The sequence below is a fragment of the Branchiostoma floridae genome, chromosome 16 (assembly GCF_000003815.2).
Source record: "Branchiostoma floridae strain S238N-H82 chromosome 16, Bfl_VNyyK, whole genome shotgun sequence".
In the NCBI taxonomy this organism is placed as follows: Eukaryota; Metazoa; Chordata; class Leptocardii; order Amphioxiformes; family Branchiostomatidae; genus Branchiostoma; species Branchiostoma floridae.
The window spans coordinates 1332286-1344979 of record NC_049994.1 but is presented as its reverse complement, the minus strand read 5'-3'; the positions used below and the strand labels follow the sequence as shown (position 1 = coordinate 1344979).

At 39.5% G+C, this 12694-nt stretch overlaps 1 protein-coding gene across 1 annotated transcript in view; it reads right to left on the bottom strand.

The window, feature by feature from the left end:
- Positions 1 to 7802: 7802 nt before the first annotated feature.
- The window catches only part of LOC118403923 (26S proteasome non-ATPase regulatory subunit 3-like), a 13402-nt gene continuing 8510 nt past the window's right edge, over positions 7803 to 12694 (bottom strand). The window contains exons 8-12 of the mRNA XM_035802803.1: positions 11853 to 11972; positions 10597 to 10700; positions 9842 to 9997; positions 8730 to 8780; positions 7803 to 8229 (exon numbers count right to left, since the gene is read on the bottom strand). Coding sequence (XP_035658696.1) covers positions 8158 to 8229; positions 8730 to 8780; positions 9842 to 9997; positions 10597 to 10700; positions 11853 to 11972 — 503 coding nt within the window. The 3' untranslated portion in view covers positions 7803 to 8157. The remainder of the gene's footprint in view (positions 8230 to 8729; positions 8781 to 9841; positions 9998 to 10596; positions 10701 to 11852; positions 11973 to 12694) is intronic.

The window sequence follows — 12694 nt, the reverse complement described above, 5'->3', positions numbered from 1 at the left end:
CAGCTCCTTTTTTTTTTGCCGAAAGTGAAAAAAAACCGCACCTTCCATTTAGAAATTTTTTATCATGAAATTACATAAAAGCATTCAACAGTTTCCACTACGATAGCTAGGTCTAAGTGCCGTTATAATCTCTTTGTGATGTGGATACATTTATTATTGCAGTGAACTTTTTTTTATTTAAGTAGAACTTACGTTTTAATAATTATCAAGCAGGTGCAGGTGCTGTGTAGTAGGAGTGTGTGTGTTTTTTTTTTTTCAAGCTAAAAACTTAAATCTTCTTCCTGTTTTCTATGAGCCATGCCCTATACGGAGACGTCTCGAATTTTAAAAAGAATTTTACCGCCCTGTCGCTTCATTTTTTTCTGAAAAACCCCAGGACCAACAACGTAACTTGACGTGGCTTTATCTATATATTTCATTTTCCTTGTTTGTTAAGTATGTAATTCTGTATACCACTGTTAAATTGTTTAACTTTGTATGCAATCCGCTGAGCCATCGGACCTAATCTTATCTGAGTGTTATAATTTCCTGCTCGTAGCGTGCGAGACCCGGAGGATAGGAGTTTCTACCTAATGTTCGAGGATTTCTTTCCGGAGGTCAGTGGTGATACTCTGGTACTGAGAGTGTTTTATTGCGCTCAAACTCTGGCAGTTTAAAGTTACTTACAATTTGAATGTACAAAGTTTATGTAAAACAACAACAACAACAACAACACTAGATGTACCTACATTTGCTCGGGATAAAATACATCACTTTTCCTTCCAGTCCAGTGATAGAAATGTGGCAACTATAGACAGGTGGACACTATAAAGAAAATGTTGATCTATTGACTAAGAGCAATACGTTGCACATACTTTTAGTACCCACTGATCTTATTCATATAAACATTGAACAGGTAACATGCATTGGCATAATACCGGTCATAAGCCTTATACCGTTCGATTAAAAGTAGTGGAACTTAAAGAGATCTACACATGCAACAATAGTTACCTCCATGAAATGTCATGGAATGGAGGTTATATTTTCTGTTATGTGTCTCTGTCTGTGTAGATGATTACTCAAGAACGGCTGGATGGATTGGTTTCATACTTGTTGTGTTGGTGGGGTGTGATAAAAGCTTGAATCGATGAGATTTTGGGTGCCGTATCTGTCGTTATAATCGATGTAATAATATCAGAAATCACCCCTATATCTGCGATATATTGGAACAGGCATCGTGGTTTCCCTCTTTGTTAATCACCTTATCTCCAAGCAGGTGGTGAGGTGATTTGTTTCGCCAGTGATAGCCATGAACATATGTTTTTTTGGATCAGTTGACAACAACTGTTTGGGGGAAACGATAGCCTCGACTCAAGAACGGCTGGGTGGATTGGTTTCATACTTGATGTGTTGGTGGGGTGTGATGATAGCTGGAAGTGATTAGATTTTGGGCCCTGTATCTGTCGATATAATCGATGTAATAATATAAGAAATCACCCCTATATCTGCGATATATTGGAACAGGCATCGTGGTTTCCCTCTTTGTTAATCACCTTATCTCCAAGCAGATGGTGAGGTGATTTGTTTCGCCAGTGATAGCCATGAACATATGTTTTTTTTGGATCAGTTGACAACAACTGTTTGGGGGAAACGATAGCCTCGACTCAACAACGGCTGGGTGGATTGGTTTCATACTTGATGTGTTGGTGGGGTGTGATGATAGCTGGAAGTGATTAAATTTTGGGCCCCGTATCTGTCGTTATAATCGATGTAATAATATCAGAAATCACCCCTATATTTGCGATATACAGTTGACATCGTATTGCAACAATTTTGAAAGTGATAATAAGTTGTATTTATGTACTTGTGCGTTTAGGGACATGCTGTATATTTCTTTTGTGCTGTTAGATGTTCTTTGGTCCATCTTCCGTCACGCTGAAGTTTTGTTAGTATGTAATCGGTTTTATTACATATCTATTATGTTGATGTGTTTGGACTTACCTTATCTGAACAGTTGACGTCATATAGCAACTGGTTAGGGTATCTGTAACAGTTGACTCCTTAGAGCAACTGTTTGCCGATCCTGGACAATTTGAATATGATAATTAACTTTGTATTTATCCACTTGTGCCTTTGGGGACCTGGTGTGTTATACTTCGTTTGTGCTGTTAGATGTTTCGTGCTCCACGTGGTGTTACGCTGATGTTGTGTTGGTATGTACTTGGATTATGATATATCTGGCATAAACTTGTCCCCGTAACCTATATGTGGTTATTGGTTGATGGACATTTTGTGTCTTATTGCTTGTGTTGAAGATGTGTTTGTATCCTGATGTGTCGCAGTTATTTGTTATGAATTCTGAACATACTCACTACCTTGCAAGTTGCCAGTACTATCATAACTTGATAATATAAACATCACAAAGATTCCCCACACCTGCTGCATGTTACCATAGTGCCCATGTGATAACTATCCACACAACTAGTAGAAATAACACGAATATCACTACATACAAGTCATCATCAACAAGCATAAAATCGACAAAAACACTCAATATTTCATGGAGGTATGAGGTCGCCGAACTCTAGTTATTTCTGAGGTATGCACACTTCAGACATCTAGGTGTCCAATACATAATTTACAAAGCATCGATAACAATGCATTCGAAGACAACAAGGCCAAAATTTTCAGGTCATTTTCGGGGCAGGCAAGCTCGTCGTGGGACAAACACACTGTCACGTTCATCGCCAGATTTGTAGATGATAATCACATGTGCTCACGGCACAAGACGAGCATGATTCAACAGCAATCTTGAATTTCTTTTGGTGATCTACAACTCGTGTAAAAGTGTGAGGAACCGTTGCATTATCGCCCGGATCTACGGCTGAATGGGTCAAATTGAACGTACGCCGCCATTTTCCCGCCATTTTTAATGCTACGGCCAGCAGTAAAATTTTACGTCATAGCAGTTGTGACGGACCAAAATTAAATGAAAATTCTTGTCAGTATACGCCCATTTTCTCATGACTTTTTGTATGCTCATGCAGATTTTTGTTTTGTGCAACTACTAACAGGAAAGAAAGGAACAACAGAGGATGTATAAAGGTACATAGCGGCAGTTAATTGTGCCGTGTTTCGTTCGGCCGGTATAGTGCACCCCCTTCCAACCACGCGCCCGTTCTCCGTGCAATTCCGCGGTGCGTTCCAATTACGATATTATGTTTTAGCAGGACCAGAGAGACAAAATAATTTACACAGAAGAAGTGACAAAGGTAAGCTGTAACAGCAACATGTAACTGGAGAAAATGATGCGTTGATCATTTGCCAAATTAGCATTGCTTGAGAAATTGCAGTAAACCGACCGGTGTGCGAGATCACTAGGGGGCGGGATCACTAGCGTTTTCGCCCCCCTTTAGCGTTTTCGCCCCCCCCCCCCCCCCAAGAGCAGCTGGTTACTACATATTACAGGTGCGCTACCTGGTACTATACTGCACCTGGGGAGTAACGTGTATGGTGTGTTACCTGGTACCTTATGGCACCTTATTACCGTACCGTAAGATGCCTGTCATACCTCGAAAGTCGATACTATATTGTTCGGTGCAAACATGACATTGAAATGAAAAACACAATTTTTGCAGCTGAGGTGGCATAAAAACAGTGCTACTGCGAACGTATAAATCAACACCGTCTATGGTACGGAATACGTCAGCTATATGTTTTCAATTTGTCACAGTGTTTTCTTTCTTGTGCTGGAAACATTTCCAAAGCACTAACAAAAACACACGTGAATAATAGTTTCTCATTATAAACACTATCTACGCGCAAGTTGATATAGCTGTTACTAAATGCTACACAAACACTGGTAAAGTACCAGTCTTAAGAAACACGGGTAAATGCATCAGTTCCTAACTACTAGAAAAAACAGTCATGTTCGGGAGGTGAAGATATCCCTTGGCCAGGTGCATATACCAAAATGTGCGTTATTCTAATTAATATCTAATATTTGCATAATTAATAAAGACATTACATAGTTCTTTTGTTGTCACTTCATGGTAGAGACTTCATATTGGAGATATATAGGTTGTTTGAGGACAGGTGAATACAATGAAATACATCTTATGTCAAGACTCAGGTATATGCAATAATGGGAATACAAGGGACCCAACCCTCCTTGTCTGAAACAAGTTCAACTATCTTATTACCATGTAATTACGTTAATATTGATACTATGAATGGAGTTATGTATCAAACTCGTGTACTTATATCATTCTGAAACTGCATTTTGTGATTTATACCAATCAACTTCTAAAATGTCATGTAAACCCGTTTTTTGGGGGGGGGGCGAAATCGCTAAAGGGGGGCGAGGTAGGGGGGCGAGATCACTAGCCGGGGGGGGGGGGGCGAGATCACGGGGGGGCGAGATCGCTGTCACACCGGTATTATGCCAATGGACGTTAACCCAATTGTTTAGACGTACAGTTCAAATGATTCTTAACTAAGAGAAATATTGATGAGAAAATAATCATTCTCGCCACTGTCAAACTTATGTATCAAAACTAAACGCAAACTGGCCAATTTTCCCGCATTTTCCGATTGTCTCGACTTAACCTACCAAAGTCAAATCTACCGAAAAATATTGATATTGCCATGCGAAATGTTGGTAAATTGAACGACAAATGTATTCTATCGTAACGGTTCAAGGCATGTGTACCCTCCGCTACCGCTCAAATGACCCTGTCTGAACTCCAAATAATCGCAAACTACAATTGCAGGGTGACATATGGCCCATGCAAGGCCGTAATATGCATGTTTCTGCATATACGACATTGGAAGGCCCCGCTTATGAATATTAATTAGCATTCGCCTTCCTCGTTGCTGATGAAATGAATTAAATCTCGCTAAAGCTGAGGCCGCTGCAGGTGTGGCGCTCTGTGGGGTCACGGGAGTTCACGGGAGGAGGCCGAATTGCACCTCAGAAACCAACCAATTGCACCTCAGAAAAGCGCTGACATTAATCATTAGTTTATGTCAAAACTTTACTTGGATCCTTTTACCAAATATCCAATGCCTATCTATATCAAATTTCACGTCGTTTGATTGTAATACCAGGGTACAGGGGGCAAAAAAAACCTGTTTGGTCTAAACATGACCGTAAAGCCTCAATAAAATCATTTTAGAGGAAGATATGAAAAAAAAAACATGAAAAAACGCATCGTAGTATTGGCCCACTCTACCGTACGTTGTACTACCGAATTTCGAGTCATTGGGTCTAGGAACGACTGAGATAGTGTGCTGCCGACGAAGTGTTCCTTCCTCTTCGCTGATTGGATGGCGGCACAATTCAAGTACTTAGGAGACCGACACCTGTCACCTGTTGCCATATATGGAACGCACTGAACGCCAAAACACGTCCTGTAAAACCCCGAAATGGGTCATTTTGGAGTGATATACGCCAAAAATGAAAATTGTTTTTTTTTTTTAGAAAAATATCACATGCACTCCCGTTCCAAATTTCAGGTCATTTGGCGCCACTATCAGGGTACAGGACGCCAAAATATACAGTCTTGGTCTGAAGATTACCATTAAACCTCAATAAAATCTTTTTAAAGGCAGATATGAAAAAAAAATGAAAAAAATGCATCGAGGTATTGGTCCACTACACCGTTGTGGCAAATTTCAGGTCATTCGGTCCAGAAACGACGGAGATGGTTCGCTTTGAAAATTTGACAGGAGAAAGAAGAAACATTACGAATAGGGGAAATATAAATACTTCACCATACTACGTATGGCTGAAATATGAAAATGTCGGACCTGAAGATGCCTTTCCTTGTTTATACCGTGTCTTTGTCTGGAGTTTTTTTTTTTTTTTTTTACTAAAATTTCACAGTTTAGTCCTGCATGCTTTGCATTTCCTATTATACGGTCAAACAAATGTCACTGACCTCCGTTAAACCCTAAATGACCAGATCCAAATATCGCGTGAAGCTTAGCCAATCAAATTCATTATCTGTTGCATTTAGTTGCTGATTGGCTGAACTGTTAATTGCTTTACACGGGTGCGCCAGCCAGCTGTTCTATCTTATATCATGAAAATTTGTGTGGTTTGGGGGAAAACCACACAAATAGGACCTGATTTTAGAAATAAGTTTTGTCTGTTTGCCTCATTGACCTCTTCTTCGATCTATCATGGCCGCCGCGTGAGAAAGGTGTATTGTTGACGCCCAAAATTCTTTATTTATAACCCCCGCTGTACGCGTTGAATTTGGTGCATTTTTCGTAGCCGTCAGGTCGTTGACCTCGTTTCGAACATGTGGAACGTGTGAGTTCCATATCTCCCGTCATGGGTTGGAATAGGTTCGACAAGCACCCGCGTCTTTGGAACATAGTTCTAACGTTCTATGAGGGCTCGAAAGTTCGATTTTGTGTTAAAATTGCTAATTTTTTTACCTTTTTTTGCCCATAAAATCATTTTTTTTAATCTTTGGGGGACCAAATAACCAAGGTGCAGTGTCTTATGTGCAGACCTACCAGCTTGCTGAATTACGAGATATTCCAAGGTCTAGTTTCGGAGGTATTCATGTTTTTTATTTGTGCGGAGAAGAAGAAGAGGAAATTGAGCAAAAACAAACATGTTCCCTTCACTGTGAAGGTAACATAATGAACAAAAAACTGTTGCCATGGAAATAGTTTTTATTGCCACACTTTTTACTCCCATGAAAAATTGAAGTATAGTTTTTGGTTTGTCTGTGTGGCCGCATATTTGTTGTTAGTATAACTTTAGAATCTCTGGATGGATTGTAATTACATTCGGTAGGTGGATATGTGTTATGAAGACAAAGGTCAGGGTCAATTTCTGGCCCCTGGTGTGTGACGTTGGTACTGCAGCAGAACCGCAATTTTTTTATATCTTTTGACCTGGACATGCTATGGTCTTGATTTTTAGTGGCAGATAGCTTGTGATGTAAGCAAGAAGTAGAATCTGTGTTTGGAGTCAACAACAACAAAACCTGTGCACTGCCAACATGCCAAAGGCATACTATAAGGATTATAGGGAGGTACAAGACTGAATAATTTAAGCATCCAGCAGCCCTTCCACTGGTCAGTGCCCCAGAAGCTTGGGAACTTCTAATCCATTGTATCTTTGGATATGTGCTAACATGGGTCAGCTGTTGCCAGACTGAGAACTGTAACCTTGATGTGGGAGGTGTGATGACTGGTTTCTATGGATACAGGGAATCCTGAGAGGGGTATTGAGTGATAGTGAGTGGTATGTGTTGTGCATCTTATTTCTTGGTGTGGCCCAGAACTTGTCTTATACCCCTGCACCACCATCTAACGTTACCTCAAAGGATGAATACAGATTCGCTGTGACCTGTTCTGGACTCATACAACATACAAGAACCGAATAAAAACAAACAAAATAAAAACGAAAGTAGTGAAGTGACTTTAAAAAAACTGAATTATTATGTATCCCCAATTTTCATTCCAAATAAGTTTTCTAGACCTGTCTGGTTTGGAGTTGTTGTTTTTTTAGGCAACTGATAAAAGATACATGTTTCTACCTTGTGTTTCATAACTATTTAAGCGGCTGATCTCCCCTCTGCTCATTGCAACATTATTTACCTATTATTTACTATACACCTAAACTAGACCAGACCTGAACATCTTGACCTAAACCTTGACTTGGTTAAGCCAAACTTGTAGCTGTATCTGTATCTATATATCCCTATTTACCATAAGTTCATATACCTGCCATGTTACTAAACTATGGCATGCTGTATCATAGAGGGACTGCACATGCAATAAATGGAGAACAACTACAATTCTGGATGTATATTCCTTTATATTCGTACTTGTTTTCAAGTGTGGTACAGGTTACACATCTTAACTCAAATGCAAGCAACTATCACTTGAATCAAGCTGTACCTACCTACAATTGTATGCAAAGGATAACAAACATGTATTAGGTGTTTGACTGCAAATCTTAAAGCCTTTAGTTTACAACAGAAACAATTCCTGTCAAACTGAAAGAAAAGGCTAGAAGACGATGGAATATTCAAAAGACGTTTACACAATTTAGGTGGCCATTTGAAGCCTTAAATTTAGAAATCTTGTGGACTATTGCTAGAATTTTCCTCTGACTAAGCTCAGGCATATGTACAACTCTGTCCTGTTTGTCTAGAAGTCGTCTTCATCGTCGGCTATCTCCTTGGCTAGTTCCAGGTCCTGACGCTCCCGCTCTCGCTGTTCCTGAAGAAATGAGAGCAAGTTTGTTCTTCCTTCAATCAACTTTACAAACAGCAATCTCAGGAATCAAACTTTCTTTTTAGAAAAAGATACAATGATGTACATAACCAAGAAATTTAGGTACACACAAAAACATTTGGGTACAGATCTTATTGTAGACCCACTCCTCTTCAAAGGTGGTATCAGAAATTCTATCTCAGACTAACTTTAAAAAAACAAACAAGTGAATTAGTGAAATAAACAGGCTTTGGTGTTTTTTCTGATACTAAAATGTCCAGAATATGAAATATACAAGTGTACAATAGCACATTTACATGTACATACATAGATTACACAGACATCTTGAGTCAAAAGTTAGGTGCATAGCTCCATTTTTTGTGTACCTTTTTTTTCGAAGCATTAGGTCTCAAAACAGAAAACGAAGATAAAGTGATGTTGGTTGCTTTTGGTAACAAATTCAAAGCTCAACACAAGTCAGAGTGGTAAGAAGCGTGGGTACTTACCTCGGCAGACTCCAGATCTTTGCTGTAGGATTTTGGTGGGAAGCGCATGGCCTGTAAAACAGTACAGAACACACATGAAAAACATTGGCACTTTGTGAACACCCCCACATTCCAACCTTGTTGTGTTCACGCCTCAAATATAAATTCAGTGTCCTCCCTCCTCCGAGGATCATGGAACAATGGCGGCCCTCCACTATACTCCTGGCCCAGCACCACTATACTATTTTAAAAATTTAGTGTGTTTCTTCCTATTTTCCTGGTTAGGTTTGCTAAAATTCAGGAAAAGTCACAGATGTTTGTGCCAAGCAGCATCACTTTTCCAGTCAGCATTGTCTGCAAAAACTTGTGAATGGGCAATGATCAAAACAATAGTCATTTCAGTACTACACAACAAAAGGAATCACTTATTCTTGGAGTATTTGACACCCTCTGTCATTGCAAAATGAGCCCATTTTTATGAAAACATTGCTACCTGTCTCTGTTTACTTCAATTACAATCAACTTGTCAGAAAATAAGATTAGGTTTTCCGGTAATCATCTTACAGTCGGGTTATTTTTGCCAGTCCCTCCACTAAACCAAAAGATTCTGGGGAGAACCCTGCTATTGATAAATTCAACCAACCATGCGAAAGTTTCTGCATTTACAGTAATGTTTTGTAGTCTTATTACTGCATAGATTAGCCTTGTAGTATTATTATCTAATAGCTGTGGTAGAGTTGTTCAACAGCACTTCATTGTAACACATATAACTGTCCAGCAACATTCATTCATTCAGAAAAACACACACACAGCCAAGCCCCAAACAACACTTCAATCCCTTGGAGGTGAAATAACAACACCAAACCTAAGGGGATGGCTCTGTGGCTCAACTGGTAGTGACCTCACAGTTGAGCTCCTGGTTCTGATTCATTGCTTCAAGCACATTATAAGGGGAATGGCCCCTATACAAATGTACCTGCTACTGATTCAGCAAGGAAAGTGCCACTACAGACACTACAAGCACTACAACTTATATATATAATCAGCCCTACTACAAGGTGAAAAGCAACAACATCCCAAGTTAAGTCTGCTTTTGCCCATAAAATGACACTGCCACCACATAACATCCCTACCTTCACAGACTGGTTGTGAATGTCCAGGCAGAAGCTGATTCGCTGGTGGAAGGCGAGTTGTGGCTCCCGTGTGCTGTAGATGTCAGTGTTTTCCTTGGACTGCACATAACCCTTCTCATGGTCGATGGTGGCCTCGATGACGCCATCCCTTATGGCCTGCAATAGTCATACAGGCAATCTGAGATGACAAACTTCAACCCTGCTTTGTGACATATTGGCTTGACTCACAGACCAAAAACATGTAATGTTGTATTGTACTATTGGGCATAGGAAAAAAAGGATCTCTACTTACATGTCAAGCCCTAGCAAACCTGCCAACCCTAGTGCTTTTATGGTGGGCTTTTCCATTACCATTCTGTGCAATGAAGCATTGTGGAATAGTTTTCCTAAATCCCATTTCTGTTTCCAAAGAAAAGTGGTAGAAGCAGACAGGTGGTGGCATAATACTAGTAATACTATGTTTGGCCCAGGACCCTCCTATACCCTGCAGACAGTGCCCTTAGGATAGGCACGTAACACAAACTTAATCACTTCACTCAGGTGAAATTGAGTACAGTACCTAGCTTTGATTATGGACGTCCTTTGGACAAGACGTTAACATGGAGGCCCCATGTTTGAATTGAGCCACACCTTAAGCAAGTTAAAAAACACACCGCACTTATTGAGAAGACTAGGAGTCCTTTGTGTGAGTGGATCATATTTGTGTTACGCAGTCATACAAACAGGTATGCCAAACAAACAAAGAAACAACAAACCTTGGCAACTATGAATTCTGCATCCTCAGGACTGTCCAGCTGAAGCTTCTGTGCGATGTCTGCCAAGGAGATACGCGAGTACGACAGGCTGATCATCCGGACACCTGTGTACATACAAATGTGCAATATTAGGAAGTGTCAGAGGAAATGGGTGAGTCTGGGCACATGGACAAATCCAGGTTACTTTCTTTGTACTAGGACACATGGAGGTGATAGTATAGCCAGCAGACATAAAACTGAGCACACCAACACTACCAAAAATGCTTTTCTTGTTTATCTTGTTTTGCTTCCTAACAGAAAATTTTTCTTCCAGGAAGAAAATTATTCTGTCCCCAAGAAATCTTAGAAAAATGTGCTTGTCCATGGGGCAAGCAAATTTTTGCTTGTTAAGCTTTTTGATACTATTTGAGATTTGTTTTCTTGTATTTCCAAAAATGATTTTTCTTATTTCTCTTGTTTTGCTTCCTCACAGAAAATTTGTCTTCCAGGAAGATAAACAATTCTTGTATTTCTTAAAAGAGTTGAATTTGGTTAAGAAAAAACAAGAATTTCTAGAATTTTTTTTCTTGCAAATTATAAGAAAAAAGAAGAAGATTTTGCTTAAATCTCTAGAAATTCTTTTGTAGTTTCTCGTTTTGCTTGAATTTTATTCTACATTTTCTTCCAGCAAGAATATTTTTCTTCATAAAAGAATTGTCCATGGGGTAAACAAAATAAGCAAAAATCATTTTTGGTAGTGAAGAAATAAACCAAATCTTCAGGCTTTGTTTTTATCACATTTTTCACTTGAGTATTTTTTTAAATCCTGGAAGAACATGACATGTAGTAGTATCTAGTACTTTAAACTGGTGAGGCCCAACAATTGAAATGTATGTTTCTTAATGAATTTTGAATTTATTAAAATACATTTGCACAATGAAATTTTCATTCCCATAGCCTTTGACCAAAACAGCAGCTATACTATTAGAAACAATGCATAACATATATAGTAAATTAGTAGTAGTAGTAGTAGTAGTAAAGAGAATAGAATGTCCGGGCAAATATCCAAAAAGAAAACTTCTGCTGCAGTACATGTACAAACAAACAAAACGACCGGGACTTCACTGTTCCTAATACCTACAAACAAACGGCATATCGCAATCTACCCAGAGGTACATGTAGCTTTGTTATGCTGCCAACAAATAAAAAGAAACACCAACACACAGAGAGATACGTCCCAAACAATGTCTCCATTTTCCTGGAGGTTAGCTGCCCACCTGTCTTGATGACATTATGTCTGAGTCTGATGATCAGTGTCCAGGTGTTGTCTGCCTGGAACCTGTCCCCGTACTTCTCCAACACTTCGTTAAACTTGGCCAGATTTCCCGTGCGTACAGCTAGGGGCACAACATACACTTAAGGATTTGTTTTCTGATAAAAACTCATCTGTTAATATAAACCTAAATGAATAGAAGACACAGTAACAGACTGTCAGGCTTTTAGATAAGATTTTATCATAGGGTGTCCAAATTTCCATAGGGTGTCCAAATTTCCATAGGGTGTCCAAATTTCCATAGGGTGTCCAAATTTCCATAGGGTGTCCAAATTTCCATAGGGTGTCCAAATTTCCATAGGGTGTCCAAATTTCCATAGGGTGTCCAAATTTCCATAGGGTGTCCAAATTTCCATAGGGTGTCCAAATTTCCATAGGGTGTCCAAATTTCAAGTACTGTAGGGGATCTGGGGACATCCTCAGTTAAAAAACTTTCAAATTCATAACTCTTTGAAACACCATTTCCTGCATTTTGAGGTGCAAATTTGGGAGAATGAAGCAAATTTACTGTCAGACAGGCCACATGTAACCTAGTAGCAACCCTGGTCAATCAGAATTCTATACTTGTCAGAGGATGTGCTCCCCAGTGTAAGGGGATCTTCAGGTCGTCAAGCTTAAAGCAGGGTGTCCATTTTCAATCATTTTTTAACAGGGCGTACAATGCATGCCTGTATGCCTGCCTGGCTAAAAGCCTGCAGACTGTATATGTACATACATATGCTTGAAGTTTTATACATGTATCAGGCTTCTACACTCTCACAGTGGCGTTGTGTGGCATAACTGCAG